Raw genomic sequence first — 23085 nt, 5'->3', positions numbered from 1 at the left:
AAATACAGAGAAGACTGTTGTATGTATAATGTAGTAGTGGTAAAATATATCTAACATAAAACTGATCTCTAATGAATACTATGGAGTGGTACTAGTATATTCACATCATTGTACAATAACCCCCACTGTTTAGTTCCAGAATATTTTCATCACTCCAAAGGAAACCTTCAAACCAGTAAGCAGTCCCTTATAGTCCGTTATAGTCCATTATAGTCCGTTATAGTCTGAATCTCAAAAATGTCCCCACAAAGGCTTGTGTGTTCAACAGTGAGGCTTGGGAATGTGATTTGATCATGCAGACAACGACCTCGTGGATCCACTGATCAGTCCATTAGCTGAATTAAGGCTCACTAGATGAAGCGGATCACGGTGTCGGTGATCTCTGAAGGGTGCATTTTGTCCCCAGCACTATTCCCTCACCCTGCTATTCCCCCAAACTGCTACAAGGTGCAGTTTCTTCCCCCACATCCTCTGGCATGTTTTGTCTTGCCAAGGGCATAAGGCAATGGAGGAAGCTGGCTGTGGACTGGAAGTTCTGAAAACTAACTAAAATCTTTCTTCTTGTAAGTTACTTTTCTGAGCTAATTTACTCACTAATCAGATTTTGGTCTATGGATTTTCTTATTCGAGGTATATGGAAGGGATTATAAACCATGTAATTTTTTGTTTGGCTTTTTTTCACTTAGCATGTTTTCATGTTCACTCAAGGTATACAAAGTGTATCAGGACTATTCCTTTTTACGGCTGAATAATCTACTGTCTGGATACACCAATTTTGTTTATCCATTCACCAACTGATGAACATTGGAGTTGTGTTACTTGTAGGAAATGATAAATAGCTCCACATGTGTACACAGGTTTTCAAGTTAAATGTCCTGTTTTCAGTTTCCCAGGTACACACACAGGAGTGGAATTACTGGATTGCAGGGGAAGTCTACTTTGATTTTTTGTGAACCACTAAATTACCAAAGAAGCAGATTCACATTCCAACAAACAATGTTTAAAGGCACCAATTCCTCTACACTCTCCAATGTTATTTCACTTTTCCTTAATTTATGGCTATTCTGAACTTTGTGAAGGGGTATCTTATTGTGACTCTGATACATTTCCGTAAAAACTAACAGCACTGAATATCTTTTCATAGGATTGTTACTGTTTGTGTGTTTTGTACTAATTTGTATTCAAGTCCCTTGCCCACTGTATTAATTTCCTAACGCTGATGTGGTTTAACGCAACAGCAATTTATAGTATTAATGTTTCTCGGTTAGGAATTTTCAAAAAGTCAAGGTACTGGCAAGGCTGTGCTTTCTGAAGTCTTCGTGGGAATCTTGCCTTTCCTCTTTCTATCCAAAAGGAGTATCCTGGCAACCCCTTGACTTGTAGAGGCATCGTGCTAATTATCTTCCTATAACGTCCTCATATCAGTTCCTCTCATGGCTATATTTTTACTAGTATCTTTATTTACCTTGAATCAATCCAAAATGTTTATTTCATGGTCTTTTTTGCTTGTTTGTTTTTGGTACCGGGGATCCAACTCAGGACTGCGCACTTGCAAGGCAGATGCTTATGCCGCTGAGCTAAATCCCCAGCCTGCACGGTCATTTTGACTTTAGGAGAGTCACAAGTTCCATGTTGCCATATTTCATGAACAATACAGATGAAGACATACCGTAATGTTTGCCTTTCTCCGGATGACACTCAGCAGCACTTCATCACTTTTGATCATACCGCATGAAAACAGAAAACAAAACTGCCTGAACTGCTCTAGAAAGTGGGAAGAATGATGGGATAAGTGTGTTCCAAGCCAGAGAGTGTGTTTAGAAACCCACCTCCCCTTATCACAGTACGAGTTCACCTTAACTGATTACATATGCATCAACTTTTTTCCAATTAGGGTCACATTTAGAAGTACTGAACTGGGGTTACAGCTTCAGCAAATGTTAGGAAGAGACAAAAACTGTCATAAAAAGCATACTTTCTTGGAGATTTTATCTTTTTGTTAGTTTGTAAGAGTTTGTATATATTCTATATCCTTATCAGATGTAAGACTTTCAAATATTTTCTGTATTTCTAAAGGTTGGTCTTTTTATTCCCTCAGTAGTGATTGCATAAAAGGTTTTAGTTTTGATGAAGTCCAATTTATCCATTTTTCTCTTGTGGCTTTTGATTTTGGTGTCACATCTATCATATCAGATTCAAGGTCATGAAGATTTAAAGCTATGTCCTGGTATTTCATATGTTTAGTTGCTATGTTTAACTACTGAACTTGATCCATTTTGTTACTTTACTATATATGGCGTGAGAGAAGGGTAAGAAAAATTCATTCTCTTTTTCCCTTGTAAAATTTAATTGTCCAAGAATCAGAGGCTACTCTTTTTTAAAATCAGCAGGTGAGAGATTATGGGTATTTTTTTGGATTCTAAATTCTATTAACTTAATTTGTAAGTTTATCCTTTTGTTTGGTACCAAGTAGCTGCCAGTACATTTCTATTCATGCAGTTACAACAAATTTCAAAGTCACAAATGTGTATGTTTTCCAAATGTTTCCAATTTTTTAACATTGCATTGACTGTTTAGAGACCTGTATGCTGCAGGACTATGCTCCCATTTTAATTTTTTAAGCACCAATGCATTTTAATAGACCACTAAACTTATATTTTACCTTGGATATTTATTGCCATCTCAACGATACTATCTATTCCTATTTTTTTAAATTTTGTTTTCAGTTTCAGCTTATTGTTTACATTTACGTTTATTCTTTTTGAATCTATTATAACTGCAGTTACCTTATTACTTTTCTTTAGTAGATTGCATACATTATTAATATGTAAATATTGGTTATTTTTCCTGTACATTTAGCAATTATATAAATACATAATCAGGTTCCTGACTTTAGGTGAAACGTCTTTTATCTTTCAGCGCTGAAAATGTTAACTGAAGGTTGTTTTACAAATGCCCTTGATCAGGTTGAGAAATTTATCGAGGTGACTTTGTTTTGTCTTAAAATCATGGATATTTAATTAGGTGAAATGCTTTTTCTCCAACAACCAATAGCATTATGCATTCTTGTTTTCATTTTTTTCTACTTTTAGTTACTTTTTCTCATGTGTTGAACCACCTTGCATTTTTGGATTAAATCTCACTAAGGTTACACTGTATAAAATGCTGTTAGATTAGATTTGTTAGTACTCTATTGAGAAATTTTCCATGTATTAATATACAGGATTTTGGTCTCTAATCTATTCATCTTCGTCTGCCTTTAAAATCAAGGTAATACTGACCACATAGAACTAATTAGGAAATAATATTTTAGTTTTAGGATTATGTTCATTGTTTAAAACTTTGGTCTAATCCAACAATACAAATGCATATGTGATTTGTTGGTATCTTTTTATAGTAGCCTCTTTTAATCCTTTTTATTAGGGGTTAATGCTTCCTCTTTCCTTTTTATTTTAGTAGTATGTCTTTTTTTTTTAGTAATTGTACCTCGAGGCTTGCCATAGGTTGTTTTCAAAGAACAAGTTTTGGTTTCACTATTGTTTTTCTACTCTATTATGCTTTTGCTGTACTTTCTATTTCCATCTTCTTGCTAGCTTTGGGATGGTTTTTCTTTTAATGCCTTAAGATGCTGAGATTAAAAAAAAAGACATCAGTACAGATACCTAATTATTGCTATTGTTGCACCTGACAAATTTTAGCATGTAGTATTTTTGTTTACATTCATCTCAAGGTATTTTCTAATTTCCCGTATGATTTCTTCTCTGAATTTTGTTTGGGAATGTTAATTTGGTATAAGTTTTCCAGCTTTTTGTGTTACTTTTTAGGCTAACCCTACTCATACTCTGTATGAGTTCAATTTTTGAAAATGTGAGATTTGTATCAAATTTGACCAATACTAAATATCGCATGTGATTTTGAAAGAATGTGTGTATTGTGGATGGTGGAGTGTTACACATATATTGTTAGTTCTTACTGGCTGTAGCTTGTCTTCCTTTAGTTATCATTTGCATTATCTCTTGATCATTCACTTTCATTGTCTGAATTTAAAGGGAGTCTTAGTTAGCATACAGGTGAGTCATATTATTAAAATCTACTTTCTCTGCCTCTATTTTTTTACTGGAGCTTTCGGTGTATTCCCAAAGTAATCAGTGACAGGAAAAAACTTGTCACTGTGCAGTCTGTTTTCTGTATGTGATATATCTTTTCTGTTGCTCAGTTCTTCCGTTACTGATTTTAGTTTTTTTCTATGTACAATTTGATTCACTTCTCACTTCCTCTTCTGTACTTTCTTACTCCACAGATTACAATTTACAATAATCTACATATTAAAATTAAAAAATTTAGTTTGCATTAATATGATTTTCAGTTTCTACAATAGAGGAAACTTCTGCTCCTATACCACATCTATTCCCATTATGTTATCACAAATTACATTTATATATTGTGAACTTTTTAACATAGATTTTTAATTGTACTCCGCATTTATTTTAAAAATCATTTAGGAGACAAACATTCCAAACAAAAATATAATAATACTGTTAGACTCGATCTGATTTTTTTCCCAATTTTCTTTGTCCATCTTTGAGTTACTACCTAGAATCTTTTCACTTCAGTTTAAAGTGCTCCTTTTAACATGTTCATATGCAAAGTCTATGAAAATATCCTTCTTTTAAGTTTTTATGAGAAGGCACTTATCTTTTATACTCTGCTGAATACAGAATTCTGTTAATGATTTCCTTTAGCACTTTCATGTCTCTTGCCTCCATCATGTCTAGTAAAAGTCACTGGCAGTTAACTTACTAAGGACGCCTTGTACACATGGAATGACTTTAATCTTTCCACTTTCAAGGGTTTTCCATCTTTCCAGTTTGATTCCCATGTTGCTCTAACTGAATCGAGTCCACGCTACCAAAAACAAGTTCCACTTCTTAAATATGAGGTACATGTCTTCCTTAAAATGTGGGAAGATTTCAGATATTATTCCCAATATTCTTTCTGTTCTTCTTCCAGAATGCTTACATGTATTTTGGTCACGTCTTATGGGTCCTTCAGGCACTATTCTTTTTTTCCTTCTAGGAGTTGGTCAGTTCAACAGACCTCGATTTAAGTTCATTGATTGCTTCTTTACCCTGTCTGCAGCTGAACCTCATAGAACTGTCCTATTACTGATAACACAATTTTATGATTTGTTTTTATTATTATATGATTTGTTATTAATATTTTACTACTCATTAAATCCTTTAATACATGGTTAAAAACTGGAATTAAGCAAGTGTATTTTTTAATCAGAGTTAGGGGTTAATGCTTTCTCTTTCATTTTTATTTTAGTAGTATGTCTTTTTCTTCTAAGAATCTATTTGATTCTTAAGGCCTTGTCAAGGAAGTTCAGTGTTTGCAATTCTTCAGGGATGGGTTCTGTTGATTTCTTTTTGTGAAGGAGTAATACTTTGTAGACTTTTTATGTCATACCACCGTTTTATCTTTACACACTTGATATTTTAAATACTATAATGTGGCAACTCTGGAAATGTGCTCCCTCAACTTTTGTTGCTAGTTGCCCTGGCTTGTACCTGTTTGCTTACTGACTTTTAAAAAGTATTTCTGTAAAAACTGCATTTTTTTGTGGGCACTACTTGGACAGATACCCAGCTGTTTACAACACTGACTTAGACTTCACTTCTTGACCTCATTGGACTAGGTGTCCAGATCAAAAACAGGTTAATAGAGTGGCATCTTCTCAGCACCTCTGTAAGCACACATTCTGCTCCGGGTGTGGACATGCAGAGAGCTTTTTAAAGCACTTACTCGCCAATGTATGGCACTAGGATATTTGTGTGTATTCTGTTTCCCCAAAGACAATCTTTTAGCCCAGCTATCAGGGGCTTATTCATTTACCTTCCAAGACTTTTGACAACCTTTTCTATGCTGCCATGAATTTTTCAGGAATAAGAAACCCCATGGAAATGTAGGCTGCCACCCTCAAATATCACTGCTAATGGGGAGGATCCTGGAAAAAGGGTGAGACAAAATGCCATTAAGTTATCCTACTGAGTTTCAGGCACCTTTATCTCGATTTAAGTATTCACTTGGGTGCTGTAAACTTGTATTTTCCAGACTTCCAATAACACTGATACTGACAGTTTTTGTGAGGTTTTTTTCTCGTGTTTCTATGGAGGAGTGTGCCCCTGGAGTTTTTTCCTCTGTCATTTTTTCTGACATATGTACAAAAATTTTAATGAAAATAAATATATCAACATTAGAGTGAAATGACATGATTTTCCTAGTTGGAATGTGTGGAATGACTTTGTTGAAGGTGTACAAATATTTAGATTCTCTTGTTATATGATATAAATAAAAGCTTGTACTTGTAACACATGCATATCAAAGGCATACGGAAAAGTTCATAAATAATAGAGCTAATAAATGAAATAATACAATTCTGGAGCTAATGCATGTACACTTACATCCTTTAAGAATGTCTAACTAAAATACAGTTTTTTCACTATCAGAAAAATATTATTAGATAAATTACTGGTCTGACCCAGAATAGCTTCCTGTTGGAGTATGGAAAGTAGTTTGTTTGAATATTTTAAACTAAATGAGTTATGCAGACACTAAATTTAGTCTCTTAATTTTCCATTCACATATTTTGTCCTGGACGCTCTACCTAATGTCTTTGTACCTACTATCATTACTTCTTAAAATACAATGTTAATTACTGCTCTCAAAATAATGATATGCCATTGTGTATTCAGAATAACCACTCCCTGCATATACTCATAGAGATGTTCTCATAATAGCAAGGAATAGAATACTTGTCAAGCACTATGGTTATAGCAAGATCTAATTTCCCCAAGTCACCATGCTTACGGAACTGCACATTAGCAGGAACATTACTTTATTAAAATGAGCACACATCACTGATGGGCTCACTCATCTGAATAACCAGTGCAAGACTATACTGAAGAAAATGTACTACATGATATTTGTCAGATGTTCTTATAAAAAGAAACTACTTTAAATGTGAACTTATATAAGGATTTTTCAATCTAAGAAGAAAAAGAAACTTAAAATTGTAACGAGATTGTTAAGCATATAATCAATTTTATGAATTTTTCAATAGTGAATCTGGTTGAAGTGACAGTACAGAGTGTATCATACCAGATACAGATCAATTCCAATAGTCCAGCAGAGACAACGTCATATATTATGTATGTGACTTTACACATGCTTTGCTCTGCAAGCAGATGGGAGCCCAGCTAGGATGACTAAGGCCAGACTGGCCTCCTCTACTATCACAAAGGGGAAAGGAAAAGTCAGTACGGTTGAGATTGACTTGTTTACCTGAGCATGTACAATACGTCCTGGGAGACAGATGAACCTTGTGTTACTTTAACTGCCTTTATCATGTTTCGGTGAATAAAAGCAGGATGAGCAGCAGGCTCAGAACTCCTCTGCCTCTCAGAGAGTCGTCCCCTGGCTGCCTGCATGCTAAATTAATCCTGTCTTTCTTCCTCCTTTGTCCCTGGACCAGGGAAATAAAGGAACAGGACTAGGTTCCTAAAGTAACGTCTGGGTGGGGAAAGCTTAGAAGAGTGGGCTGGTTCCCCACGAGGGCATCTGGGCAGGACTGAGCCTGGCAGCAGCAGTGTGGCTGGTGGCCTGTATGAAGCATACTTTATCTGAATTACTCTTGGATATTTGCCCATAGCACTTCCCAGTAATGATTTATGTTGAGACACTTCCTTCCAAACAAGGCTAATTTTTACTGCAATTGTTTGTAGAGAAGTTATAACTTTATAAACTTTGAAATTAAAAAATATATTATCATCAGTGGAATTACTTTACATTTTCAGAGGAAATTATAGAATGTATGCTGAAAAGTTTTTACTAATACAGAATAAGGAAATACTTACTATCCTGACCATCAAATCTAGACTGACCTGACTCTGATCACGGTTAAACACTATTAATCTTTATAGAGAATGTCTTGTCAGTATCAGTCACTCAACTACTGATTATACTGAAAAATATTTTTGAGATTTAGGAAACAAAACATAATAAATGTTTACTTCTTAGTAAAATTTACTCGAACTCAATTTGTATTCCCTAGAGTTCTGAATAAACTTCAGGAACTATAAAATATTAAATGGATTAAAAATTATTATGGATTAAGAAGTACAAGTGAAGTGCTAGCTAGGACTAGACATTAAACAAATAATTTTACATACTTATTGCTTTTTCATAAATCCCACTTCAACCTGAATTTATTAATCTGCAAACAGAACTAGGGAAATTAAATGTTTTTAATAATTACTTTGGGAATATATGTTAAGGTTAGTATAGTTCTGAATTATTAGGTAATTTTCACTGAATATTATTGTTTTAAAAAATTTTCATCCTGCTAGCACACACAGTGCTTTTAGATACAGCTTGATAAACATGCCCCACTAGGCTTTTATACTTTCCATTCTTCATTGAAATTCACAGGTACAAAATACGTAAATTCACTGGCCTGTATGTCTAGCTCCTATTTGAGACTATATAGCTGTAACATCCAATAGACAAAAAGTTCAGTGATCTATTGTCCCAATTGTAATGAAAATTAGATAATGTCTTAAAAAAAAGGAAAGAAAAAAGTTAAACTGAAGAATTATTTTTTCTAAAACCATCTTTGGGTGGTACCCGGAATATAAAAATATATGTTGAAGAGTTTGAAAGCCTGATTTCTACTTTATTTCTGGCTTTCAGCTTCCACTACCTGGAAACATTTTATATTCCTTTTTTATTTACAAAGTTGTTCTGAGGAGCAAATACCACAAAGTATGTAGGAATGCTTTATAAGCCAGAATATAAGCATAACTATATTCCTATAATTGATTTTCAAGAAAGCTTTGCTGTCATTCCCTTGTTCATAAAACTAACTTTTATATGGATTCAGAGAATGAGGCTTTGATGGCAGGCTGCTTCTATGCAAAAAAGGAAAACGCCCCCAGTGTATCAGGTTTGCTGTTACGAACTTGGATCTCAAGATGACACTTCTGATAATGAAGAATACTAATTCATAGCTGTGATATGTTGCTTCCATTGTCTAATACCTTTGAGGCATGCTAAATAAGTGCACATTTGTTTTAATTTGGACCCCAGGAGGATTTTCCTTTTTCTAGGTTGGGCACTCACATCACAGGCATTATTCATTCAGCAATTTGTCCTACACACCTTGATCTAGTTAGGATTAATAAGAACAAAACACTATTTGTAACAGTGCACGTCCTTTATAACTGAAATTGCAGTAAGTATAATTTCCCATACACGACATATTTTCATGCATCTGTCTTATCCCTGTACAATACTAATTATTCTTTAACATACATTCCATAGATTTCCTTTACTAACATTGTGGTCTCCTTTACTAATGAGTGAACAGCTCTAAAACATGAATTCATAGTTACATAGCCATTTATTCCAATCCTATGGCATACACTGAATATATTTGAAAAACATTTTGATGTTTGCTTTGCAGATACTGAATGTTACTATCCATTTCTATAAATTAAATTGGCTAGGATAACCCACAGTTTTAAAAAATGTATACAAGAACGAGCTAGCTTATCACAAGGAACAAAACCAACAACAACAAAAAAGAGCCCAAGAATTCAAAATGGTATGTCAGGAACAGTATCTTCATGGTAAATATTCACTTTATGCAAATCCCACTTGGCTTCATTTAATTAAAAAGCTGAAAAAGAAAGAAAATTATTATGTACTGAACATATGAACACAATATTCAAGTACGTGTAAATGTAACGAAAGTGTTACCATTATACTAATTCACCTAAGTGTTACTTTTCTATCAGGGCAATATTTTGAGACTTGGCCCTATAATGGGGTTGGGTTTTATGGTGAGAAAAGGGTCAGAGGTAGAGATGTGACAACTTCAATGGCAGTGTTGCTATATACACTTCTAACATTGTTGGCCAGAGCCATAGTTAAACCAGCACTTAAAATGGTAATGTTGGGGAAATATGGGGAATGAACTGAAACAAATATTGCAATTTCAATGTCAAAATAAAATAGTTTTTCTTACTGGACTTATAAAACAAAACTGCTTACATAAAAGTTACTTAATCATTTCGTCTTTTGTTACTGTAGTTTACAATTTCCTTATATTGAATAGCCAAAATGCAGCTATATGCATAAGTATTACTACTAATAGATTCTGATGAAATATTAAGGTACCAACAGATGCTTTACATATAGAACTAAAAGAAAAAAGGTCACTATTTTATTATTTTTAAACTTCCCTAAGCAACAATTTAATTTATGAACAGGAATCTATTTAACTTTGTAAGATGGAAGTCAATTTAAATAACAGTGATTAGGTCTTTGATATTTGTATCTTCCTGCTGGCACGTGACATGTTCTTTCTGAGTCTGACAATATAAGACAACTTCACAAGGCAAAGACACCAATTTTTAACATTAAAAAAAAACCCTGAAATTAATGGGTTACTCAACAGAAAAACTGTATGGTTGGAAAAGTGTTCAAATAGTAAGTTTAATATTTGTATGTTTAAACCATAACACTCTAGGCAAATATTATTTTGTCTTTCTGAACCTCGGTTTCCTCATTACTGAAAAGAATATCTGTTTTGGATAATTTCCAAAGTTCTTGCCAGTGCTACCACATCGTAAATGTAATGATACTATATTCCAAATGTAAATAAAGAATAAATTTTATATCAAATAGTACAACACATATACATTAGAAATATATGAAATAAAAGACAGAAAGAAAATATAAATATACAATCAGTATATTACACATATTAGTATATTATACAAATATTATACAGAGTAATTACTCTGTATGCCTACTTTTATGGAATTGTTAAAAGTCAGCAATTATATCCTGCTATCAGCATACAGGTAGATACTACTTTATCTTTTCTGGATAAGCTATGACTGCAGTATTAGAAAGGTAATTATCTCCACCAAGCAGTGTGTCAAGCAGGAACCCTTGTCAAAACTTACTGTCACTGCTAGCCTGTCCGCACAAACCTTAGCAACACTGATGGAAAACAGACAGACTTGTCAATATTTTCTGTCCTCAATTATAAGCTTGCCCTGCAGTTAAAGCTTACTAAAGAATTAAGGTTAAAAAAAAAAGAAGTACTGGCTGGGGATTTAGCTCAGTGGCATAAGTGCCTGCTTTGCAAGTGCGAGGTCATGAGTTCAATTCCCAGTACCAAAAAAAAAAAAAAAAAAGAAGCACCAATCATAAAATGTTTTATGCCATAATTAGAGTTGGAATACACTTTTAATTAAAATACAGCTGTATAAAGCAAAGTAGTCATATGACCCCTTGTAATAATTTTATAAGCTCCTAACATTTGAGAGCAAGAGAAGTTAAAAAAAAGTTCTACAATACTTAGGTGTTTAGGTGTTGCTGTTTTTACAGAGTAAAAGGAATTTTGTGACCACATTGCTAATATAAAAATAGATTAAAAATTCTTAGGATGCTCTCTGGGAGTTTTTCTAAACTGAAATGTTAAGAATGTGTTAAAGCAATCATTTGTCTGTATCTCACTATGACATGACAAATACGTTCAATACTGAACCGAATACATCCTATTAATTGTTCTGCAATAAAGGATAAAACTAAATGACTATACCATTTTTTCATACTTAGTTGTTTTTTCATAAAACTGCATTATAAAACATGTTTACAATTATACATTCAAGATATTGGAAAAACTTGGGAGTACAAAAAATGCCAAAAATCTTTTGTTAAAATGTTCCTTAGAAAAATATGAACTGCTATTCTCTAGGCAATCATTCATTTCATATTTCATTTTCATTCTGTAAGTATTAAACATCCAATATTTGTTTTAATATGAATGTTTTATATTGTTATCCTCACTTATGGAATTAGTCTCATTTTTATCCACCTGGGTCTAACGTATCTTTTCTCTTTTCACATTTACCTGTCTAATAATTTTGATGTGCAACCTAAAAGTGTAACAGTTCTTACATATTTATGCCTCCTTCTGTGCTTGATGTTTTTTCATAATAATATTTATCACAGAAATGAATGTTATTTTATTGTGCTTAAAAAACTGTGAAGAGGGGCTGGGGATTTAGCTCAGCAGCATAAGCACCTGCCTTGCAAGCAGGCAATCGTGAGTTCAATCACCGGTTCCGATAAAAAGAACAGAGAAAAAAAAAAAAGTGTGAAGAACACTAAAATCTCGTAAGATTCCTCTTATTTATGCTTCTCAGTGTTGTAGTTTGTTTGCAGATGAAGCAGCGGCATCTTGGGTACCACTATCACCTTCTGTCTGGGCTCAACTCTACCGCTTCCGTAATGTAATCTATGGCAGCTGTATCATCTTTTGTATGAACCGCAGTGCCTGCTGTGGTCAGGTCCTTTTGGAGTGGATCTATGCACGCTCAGCTTTACCTAACGCAATGATATACGACACAAGCTAATGGGCATGGACGGTGAATTGCACGCACAGAGATTTGAAGCAGGGCAGAACCAGCACAGATATTAACTGTCGTTCCACCTTCCCCTAACTCAAAGACACACTCCTGTACACCAAGAGGAATCAAAAGGCTTTCTCACACCATTTTTCTCTTTAAGGCTAACTCTCTAACTCCTTCATATTCCTAATTTAAATAAAAACATTAGTGTTGCTTTACTGAAAAGTGATCCTTTAACGGTTCACTAGCAAGTTTGTATAAAATCAAAGCAAGTTTTTGTAAAAAAAGAATCACCCCCCCCCGTTAGCTAGAGAGAGAGAGAGAGAGAGAGAGAAAGAGAGAGAGAGAAAGAAAGAGGAAAAAGAGAAGGAGGAGAAGAGGAGGAGGAAAAGAGGAGGAGGAGCCTTGCTTCACTATGCACAACTGGGGTGTGTGTAGTTGCCCAGGGTGACAGCTGTCGAGCCCCACTGCTGCTGTGGCTGGCTCTCCACACAGCTGATGCAGACAGTGTGCACAAGTAAGGGGTCTGGCGATAGACTGGTGATACTTAGAAATAGTCAGAAACACAGATGAGATGTCTGGGGAAAAGAACAAAAAACAAAACTTAGTTTGTGAGGTTAGGAAGAACAAAGAACACATGGGACCACAGGAGCTCCCACGCCTTTGCTGCTTCAGCTGAATGCTGTGGGTTCTTCACAGTCTGAAAGCTCTATTTCCACATGGAAACCGCCCCCTAGAGCCCTCCGAAGCATATGCTAACAGACTCAGCATCATTGTCACCTGGGCTTGAGAGTGAGCCTTGTGGAGCAAAAGCATGAGTTTAGGTTCTACATGTTGTATATCAAATTACTGGAGGCTTGAAGTCCCTATAATATATTTCTGAAATTATCAACTGTTGATTTAAAAAATTCTCAATCAATTAACTGCTTGGAAGATTTGTATTTTATTAATCTTAGAAGTTATACTGTTAGTAAGAAAAAGGATTACACTATATTATTCCTAGGCAGAAGTAAGTTTATTCCCATTAATTACTTTAGCTTTGTACTTTCTAAGTAGAAGAAAGAAGTTAAAAAAAAAAAGAATTATATTTGTTTGAGGTGGAGGGTATATGTTAGTGTATGAGTACTATTATATAAAAATATATTGTTTACCAAATGGTTTATTCGAGGAGTCAAAGGCTATTTATTGTTGGAAAGCTATGCTGAGGACTTGTTCTGATTAACAGCTAAGACTGCAGTGGAATTTCACAATTATCTTACATTGCTGAAACAGTAGTTTACCATAACTTTTCTTGCTTATTATAAATATTATGGCCTTCTTTTGAAAGATGAGGAAAACTGAGGCTCAGAGAAGATTAAAAGACTTGCCTGAAGTTACAGAGTTTTTAAGTGCCATGGTCCAAATCACATCTTCTCACTCAAAGTCCAGATCACTTTCCAATACACCACAATGAAATACAACAATATGGAAAAATAACCCTTAGGATTCAATTTCCACTTGTACAATATTATTACAAGAGTTAGCACTGCATTCTCTATCTAGACAACAGGATAAACAATGTTGGCTTTCTCTGAATCATCTCAAATCTTTAGATCTGTATGCCACTTCCAAAGCCAGGACTGGACTCAGCTTAAGAAAGAAAATACTAAATTCTTGTCAATAGCATGTATTGAGAAACTATCATCAGAACATTTATACGTTATTTTTCTGTTTTTACAGTCCAAGATTGTATTATTTTCTCTACAGATGAAATCTGATATCAAAGATTTACAAGTGAATATGGTATTGCCACGCACTATACATCCTGAGATTTTCTGCCGTGTGTGCCTGTTCACCATCACACTTTTTCATTTTTCATTTTTAGCTGCTCTTTACCAATCATTAGAGTGTTATTCCATTTTTATTGCTATTATCATTTCTCAGAATAACCAAACATATTATGAACTATAAGACAATGGAAAGTATTTCATGCATCCATTTCTATGCTTGTTTAATATACGGATCTACTTTTTATTTGATGTCCAGTTCAGAATCAGGTTTCTGGAATAACTGTCTTTCTAAATATGCCTTTAGCTGTGCAGAACAACCTGACCACTCCAGCGATTGGTACCAGACATGGTTTGTATCTTCTGGACTTACATAATGCAGCAAACTAGCACTCCACTTTATTTCAACAGTTCCCCTGTATTTACCAGTAAGAAATGTTTCTGAGTATACAGATTCAATTAACAATTTATGATGAGCACCTACTATGTGCATCGCACTTTGTAGATTTTCTTTTTTTCTTTTTTTGTATTGGGGATCAAAATCACAACCATGTGCTTGTAAGGCAAGTGCTTTTGTCCCCCCAGAGTTAAATCCCTGGCCCTGTAGATATATTTGTTAAGGACCTTTGCTCAAATATATCAGAGTCTTCTACAAGGAAAATAAACATATGAAACAGCTATATATGAAGATTTAATGAAAAATACAATACAAAACAATGCTACTGAATAAGTGTTAACATGGCTGGTACAGATGAAGTTAGGTGAAGTCATTAATTTGTGGTCAGAACCCACTGTATTTCAGTTTTGAAGTTTACAGAGGAAGAAGTAGGCTTGAGAAAAAAAATAGGTTGATAAAAGATACAGACAGATGTAATAGACAACTCTTAACTAAGCCTCTCTCCACTTCTATAAAAATACGACTTTAGAGCTAAGAAACTAACTCTAAGTAACACAGTGAGGAGATTTACCTAACTGTAGAGTCAGAGCTCTCAGCTATTTAATATTAAAAAATTAAACCTCGAACTGGAACTCAGGACTTAGATTTTAATTACTATTATCTTTCCATTACAATATACAATACCATCTCTGTAAGATAGTTAAAGAAATCTTAGAGACAGTTGGGAATCAAAGTGACAGAACTAATAGAGAGTCTTTCATATTATTGCCTGACATGATTGTCAAAGATGTTTTCATTAAGTCTTTTGAAGCAATATTTGAGTCACAGAGTGCCCATGGAAAAGTGCCCCTAAGTGAAGACTACTGTGTTGCCATAAGCACTTTGTTCTTCCTAGAAACTGGAGAAGAACTGTAGTTAATTTTTATTCTATATATAAAATGAATTCTATATTATCACTGGAACAAAATTTCTTATGAACTATGGCTCAGAAGGTAATTAAATCAAATTCAAAAGAATTCTCTTATTTCACTGGTAGTTTCAAGGGACTCTGGAGCCTAATTAACTTCATCAAAGAGTTCAGGGAAAATCTATTCTTTACTCAACAGAATTATGCAAATATAAAACAAAACTATTTAATGATGTTCATAAAGAAAAAATTTAGAGAAAAGTAGATTAAGTATACATGAATTTTAAATATTCATGCCAGAATTAATGGTAACAATCAGCATCAAGCACTTATTGAGTAATGGGAACTAGATGCCAGACAATGTGCTATGCAATTTACATGCAGTCTCTCATGTTACTAGAATGAGGCACATAAAATCACCTCCACTTACAAGTGAGAAAATCTAGAGTTAGAAAGGTTAAGTAATTTGCACAAGATCATATAATGGGCTTACTGAAACTCAAAAGACAATCTGGGAGAATTTAGTAATGGTATGAAATAAATTGATATTGTAGAAGACACTGTTAATACACTTGGGAAAGATTTAAGGAAATATGACATTTAAACATTTTTTAAGATTTTTGTATATCAATGATTTTATGATTATTTATATTAATTTCCTATATAAATATCAAGACTATGAAAACAGTAATTTTGAAGGTAGTATGAAATACTGAGAATATATCATGGGCATTTAAATATTGAAAGTTATACAAGGCTAAAGATTAAAGCTGAAATAAAGATAGATTAACCAGGAAGGATCATTCTGTATGGAGGAAATTAGTGGTTGCAGATAATGCAGAACTCAAAATTGTGAAGAATAAAAAAAATTAGTTTGAAGATGATGATGGACATGATGATATGAATAAAGACAATTATGGATACAGTAATGTTTCATATTTGCAAAAGTTATAATTCACAAAACATCAAAAAAAAAAGACACTGAAGGCTGTAAATGGCACAGTACAATGACACCATACCCAGGAAATTAACTTGACATTGAAATCTCAAGCCAAGGCTACAGGTCTTTTCTTTAAAAGTAGAAGATATTAGATTCAAATGTACATTTTCACTGAGGGATATCTTGAGTTGTGTCCCAAACACATAATTATTTAAAGTATGTAGAGGTGAAAAGTTTTCCTTTGTAGCTCACCTCTTGTTGTAATATTTCATATGTATAATTTCATGAACATAACAAGTTCAATGTGCTTCTGTTATAAGGAATTGGACTGTTTTAGCTTGTGGCCCCCAGGGTTTACGGGTAACTATGTGAGGGTTCACACTCTTTTGAAAAAGGACATCAACGAATGTCCTTTTGTATGTACTTAACAGATGAATGGACAAATTGGATGTAGTATTTCCACACAATGAGGTATTACTCTCATAGAAAGAAAAATATACTTGAATCGTTTGTAGGAAAACAGAGGCACCTGAGACCACACGATAAATAACCCAGACACGCTGGCTTCGTATCGCATGCTCTTATATAAGAAACCCAAAGTACAAACACAGAGCAAAATACAAGACATACAGCAGGAACTAGGGAAACAGAGTTCCCCTAGATAGGAATAACTAAGTAAGAAATGAAAACCAAAAAAATGAGAGAAGGGAGGAAGGAAAGGGGAAGGATGAAAGACTTAAGATGTGTTATGTACACGTACGAACTTCACACAAGTAATATAAACATTATATACTACAAATATGTATTAAAAAGAAAATGAACTGAAAAAAAAACAACCAACAAATAAGTACTTAGTACCAGGACAGGCGTTCTAAAGTGTGTTGCCATTTTCTCTTCCTAAAATGAAGGTTTCTTGTTGTTTCACTCACTCTTTTCACACAAACTACCTTTATCCACATGTGGGTTCTCTTTTTACTTTTAGATAAGGTAATATAGTGCTGGCTTCACAAATAAAGCTTCTGGGGATACAAGTGTTCCTTCACTATATATAGTGCTGTATGTACAGTTAATCTCTCACAGAATAATCAAATGAAAAAAGATCTTTCTTTTCTTTATCAAACTCTTATCTTTCAACTAATCCCAGAATTATTTGTTTTGCCTTTTCTGCTGTAGTTTTGCTCTTTATTCAGCTAACCCACTGTTTTGACATATGTATCTTCACCTGTACTGCAAGGTTTTAGAATTTAGTTCAGATTTTGCCCAAATCTCTGGTATGTAACCTCTGTAATCCTTTTAATAACATTTACATTTAGAGAAGAATTGAAAAAATTTCTGAGGGAAGAAAAAAAATGAAAGCTTACTTGAAAGAAAAATGTAGCAACGGATTAAAACTAAGACCCGAAGCACTGCCTATCCTTATTTAGACAACATTAGCATATATACACATGCTAGACAATAAAGGGAAGAAAGTTTCTAAGTGCAAAACTGGTGGTGTTCTTTGTTCATAATGTTATCCTATACTGTAATGAAGGGACTATATATCATACATAAACTTGAAAAAAATAAAAGAATTTAACGAGTCTTAATAAACACAAGAGGGATATATTTGCATGTTATAAGGATTTGTGGAAACCTAAGGAACAATTTGCTGGTATCACCATAAAAAAGAGAGAAAGCACAGAAATACATATATACATACATATATAAATTCTCAACAAAACTGAAGAGAAGTACTAGAGAATTATATGGGAAGTGATAGGGAAATTACTTGAATTTGACAGAGGGATAGTTGGATAACTGAGTCATGCAATACAAATAAGACAAATAACAGAAGTCTCACTATAATTTAAAGATACAGAATACTATAAAGAAATAGAAGGAAAGTTTAAAAAGAAACCAGATAATCCACCATGCAAACTATAGTAGCTTTCATTCAGTAAATAATAGATAACTTATTTTTGTCAGAGATCTTAATTCTCTCCTTTTTTTTCTTCATATCATATAGTAAAGTTCATTTTAATATTTAAGAAAAAAAGTTTGTATAAGTTCATTGAGGAAAGATTCTTCTTCCACCTTACCCCTGAATGATTCGAGCTCACAATGGAGCTGAAGAGAACAGACAGCAAGTTATTACTTTGGTGTTTAACATTTAAATGTTAATATTTTTCTTAGATGCTTTAACTATTATACATTTGAGTTTGTATGTCATTTTTGACTCGTGATTCTGGGACAAAGTTTACTTTTGGGAATATAAGAATTAAATGATATATACAAAATATGGTATGGGAGAAGCCAAACAGCTGCTCATCTGAAGTTCTGCTTCTACCTCTAGCTAGACAAACACTAAAATTTGAATTAGAGAATTATCCTAAAATTCATCCTAGGTGGTATTATTTTCTATATATTTCCTTTTATTATTAGACATAATATTATTAGACAATAATAATAATTATTATTATTATTATTCCCTTTTTATTATTTTCTATATATTTCCTATATATTTCCTGTGTGTATTATTTTCTATATATTTCCTTTTGTCTTACTAATACTTTTTCAGCAAAATGATATTAAATATTGAGCAATATGTATTAAGTTTATCAAGCCAGTGCAAAGACTCATAATTTCCCAAACACTATATAGATATTTCTCTTTCCATTTGCCTGTAGACATCTTGGGATATCCTGCTTATGAAATATACTGAGTGCCTCTTCTCTACTCTAAAGGCTGTTCTTCATACAGAGTAGTCTAGTTCAAGGATTCTTCTGGAGTTCTCGTTCTTATTCAAACCCATAGAGACCCTTCTCACTTGGAAATTATTTCCATACAGCAGACTGCCATAGCTTTTGATACTTTGCATAATTATCCCCTGCTTCATAGGCATACTGCTTCATAGGCATGTTTTCTTTCTTCAAAAAACTTAAAGGTATTTCACAAAAAAATCATGATGTCTATAAACCAATTTTTAGCAACTCACATAAAAAAAGAAGCTGAAAGGCAATTATGAAATCATTTAGCACATAGTTCTTTAAAACTGGCTCAATGGAATTATCTGGGCTAACCCCAATTTAATTTGACTCTTAAGATCCACACTTGAATCTAATTCAACAGAATGTGGCATAATACTTTTAAGTTTCCTTCAAAATTAGATGGAAAACCAAGGAACAAATCTGACTTATTTTACCTTATTACATTTTTATAGGTAGAAAAATTAAACCTCAGAGAAGTGACCTGCCAAAGTATGAAGCTAATTAAGTCACAGAGTGCAAGACGAGATCCCAGATGTCTGAAACTTTATCCCAATGATTTCTAAAGCAACTGAGAAATCTCTTGTTCCACTTAACTGCGGGGCAGTAGGTATATGATTGAGAACAGCTAAGTCCAAAGTAGTGAAAAGCAAGGACCTCCACATTCAGGATCATATTTCTAACTATATGGATTTTTCTATAGTTTCTCTAAAATAACTTTTAGTATTCTATGTCAGGATAAGTCAATCAAAATTCTCTGGATATATCTTAAATTTATTGCAGAATTTCAGTTAGCTGGTATCCAATTTTAAGACTGCTAGCTTTTAATTCACAGCAGAAAATTGACTTGGCCAATGAATGGTCTTCCTGTTCGTCAGAGACAGAACTGAGGAACACTTCTCATCCCTCACTATGTTTAATCTTTTACCAAACTTCTATTATCATTTTTATGTGCAAGGTAAATTGCTTAAGTCCTAAACCAAAAGGACTCAGTCTAGGATAGGCAATACAGAAACTGGTCAGCCACGAAGTAGCATATAGGATAGGACATACAACCACAAACTGCAGTCAGGGTCTTGACCAGTTGGGAGGGCGAGACTAACTCTTTTGTGGAGATGGGAAAAGTTTGCCAGAGGGGCAACTAAAGTTGGTTCTGAGAGAATATTTGCTTTCAGGGAAAGAACATTCCAGACAGGCAATTATGATTTGAAATGTCTAGATTATAAATGTAACAATTAGAAAATGTCTAATGTGCAGTTTAGAGAATTTAGAGCAAACACAGTACAGGTAAACTTTCATTTGCCCGATTTCAATTGTCCCATTATGTATTAATGGGTTGAAATAAGAGTAACAAAGGAAGGAATCTGGCTATTTTTAGACTTTACTAAATTCCACATTCTTGCAAATTGGTCTTACTTTGGAGATATTATAAGTTTTCATTTTATGGCTTCCATTGATAAAGTTCTGATGAGTACAACTGATGACAGATTATTAGATGAAATCATCCTAGTTGGAAATAACTCATGATTGTTTTGGGAAAAAATGAGTTTATCGTATGTCAGTAGAAGTAACAGTCATCTATATACATTGAAAGGATTATTAACTATTCCTATCACCAAACTGCACAGTCTAGAAAATTTCCATTAAAGGATGCTGTTAGAGAAACCTAGAATCACCAGTCTGTAAACAGAAGCCCCATAGTGTGTAGGTGACAGATGGCTCGCTAATATACATGAAAACTGAAAGCTTAAAAACAATATATACTAATAAGAATTTTAAGTACAATTTTCTGACAACACATGAGGGTGTATCTACATTTATATCCAATACTGTGTTTATTACTGTAAGAATAAAGCTACAAGCTACAAGCTATAAGCTACAAGCTAATTTTCTTTTTCATACCACTTGAGGCAACCTGTCAGGTCTGCATCACCATTTTTAAACAACCATTACATCAAGTTTAAATTTTCTTCTCTTCCCTTCTACTAAATTTTGTTTACATCAGTTTTGTTGCTCTGCCTCAATACAGTAACTTTTTACTCGTAATGTTAAGGAAACATATGGACAAGAACAAGTACGTGCTTCTAATTCTCATTTGCATGCAAATTTGAGGAAATTAAAGACAGTATCTTTAATTAGATGCTAGGCCATGTTCTGATTCTCCTACTGAACAATATTTTATATACATTTTTTCATTTATGAAGATTATTTTGTAAACTAGACTACTTCTCCTTGTTCTAATTTGCTCAACACAAATGCACTGCCTAATACGTGATATCCCAGAATATGGTGAGCAAGTAGTAGTGCATGAAAAATGTGATCTTTGTCCAGAGTTTATATCTAATAGGTACAAACCAAAAAAATCATATAGTTATTTAATTACAAGGATTCACACTGTTAAGAATTCATATTTGCTCTCTAAGTTTTCCTTTTCTTCAAATAAAACTTGTTCAAGGAAAAGAAGCTAAACACAGTTTATTTTTAAAGTGGCATCAAAGGAGATCAATGCCTAGCAAACAGTTTCTCTTTGACAAACTATAATGCAAATGGAAAAAAATTCTAAGGAAAATAACCCTGTTTTCAGAGATTCTTTATAAATACAGAAAGTAAGTGGAATAAAGATGTCTTTTCCACAATAATCACTTAGGATCTTGAAAGACATAAAGGACTTTTCTTTCCTCCAGTAATGGATGACTAGGACCATAGCAGATGTGGCAGACTGGCATGGAAGTTCTCCTTCCGGCTGTGCTGTACAGGACAGCCGCCAATTAACCAATCAGGCTCTTTGTCTTAGAAAAGAAAGTTCATAAACTATAAGGAATGAATGAAACTGGTATCAGGATGGTGCTAAAGACAGAGAGAAAACTCCAATTAGCTGAAAAGGAGAGAGGAGCATAAAGAAATCAGTCAGTAGTGACAGTGGCAGAGGAATTAGAAGTAAGAGAGGAGTAACTGAGCTACCTCTGGGATACGGGATAACAGCAATGAATTTATGCTGTTAAGTGACTTGTTTATTGAACCTTTGCACAATCTGTTGAGATACAGCTTTTTAGCTGTCCTTGCGCCCTGACCTATTTTTATAATACATTTTCCATTATTTAAAATGGCTTCATTGGCTCTTGGCTACCTGAATCTAAACTAATGATATCCAGGCTGTTGAATCTGATAAACACAGCTAGCAGCACCAAAAATGTTAGGGCCAGGGCCAGCCTTCCACGTCCACACTGTACCTCACACTGTTTAGCTCACCAGGTTTCCATGTTCTTTGCTAGGCTCTCTTCTGACTGCTGTTTCGCAGCTTCTCACTGGTTTTCATCTGAACAATGTCAAGTTGCATATTCACAAGCTACTTTTGTAAAAGCATGTTTCCAGCTCTGTATTTTTTAAGGAGACAGCACTTGCATTTCTAGTCTTACGAGGCAAGCTGAAGGTAAGCTCATCTCTTGACAAGTGTAACTGGTTGCATAATAAAAAAAAGTTGAAATGAGGTGTGGTGGTGCACTTCTGTATCCCAGCACTTAGCAGGCTGAGGCAGGAGGATAGTCTTGAGTTGGAGACCACCCTGAACTACATAGTGAGGCTCTGTCTCAAAACCCCCCCCCCCAAAAAAAAACCAACCCAAAAAATGAACTTCCAAAAAGGAAGTTGAAATTAAGTAAGTAGGCATACTTTTATATCTTACTTACCTACTTAGTATGTATATCTAGCATAAAGTCTACAATATGAACTTTGTAAAGCTCTGGTTATTTACATGTTTAACCTGGTTTTTAAAAATGCCCAGATCATTAGTAGGCTATTGCTAAATGACAGCTATTTTTTTGGAAAAAAGGACAAACTTCAAACTAT

At 33.9% G+C, this 23085-nt stretch overlaps 1 protein-coding gene across 6 annotated transcripts in view; it reads right to left on the bottom strand.

Annotated features, from left to right (window-relative positions):
- Positions 1-9255: 9255 nt before the first annotated feature.
- Tusc3 (tumor suppressor candidate 3) overlaps positions 9256-23085 on the bottom strand; it is a 182977-nt gene continuing 169147 nt past the window's right edge. For 4 of the 6 annotated variants that reach the window (XM_063234592.1, XM_063234594.1, XM_063234596.1 and 1 more), the window contains 2 exons: positions 13853-13917; positions 9256-9739 (listed from right to left, as the gene is read on the bottom strand). In XM_063234592.1, the coding sequence (XP_063090662.1) occupies positions 13899-13917 (19 nt within the window). In that variant the 3' untranslated portion in view covers positions 9256-9739; positions 13853-13898. The remainder of the gene's footprint in view (positions 9740-13852; positions 13918-23085) is intronic. The other 2 variants (XM_063234593.1, XM_063234595.1) reach the window with 1 other exon arrangement.

The sequence above is a fragment of the Cavia porcellus genome, unplaced genomic scaffold (assembly GCF_034190915.1).
Source record: "Cavia porcellus strain 051 isolate PalLab524CR breed Dunkin Hartley unplaced genomic scaffold, mCavPor4.1 scaffold_24, whole genome shotgun sequence".
Taxonomy (NCBI): domain Eukaryota; kingdom Metazoa; phylum Chordata; class Mammalia; order Rodentia; family Caviidae; genus Cavia; species Cavia porcellus.
The sequence above is the reverse complement of the archived record's forward strand: the minus strand, read 5'-3'. Positions and strand labels throughout refer to the sequence as shown.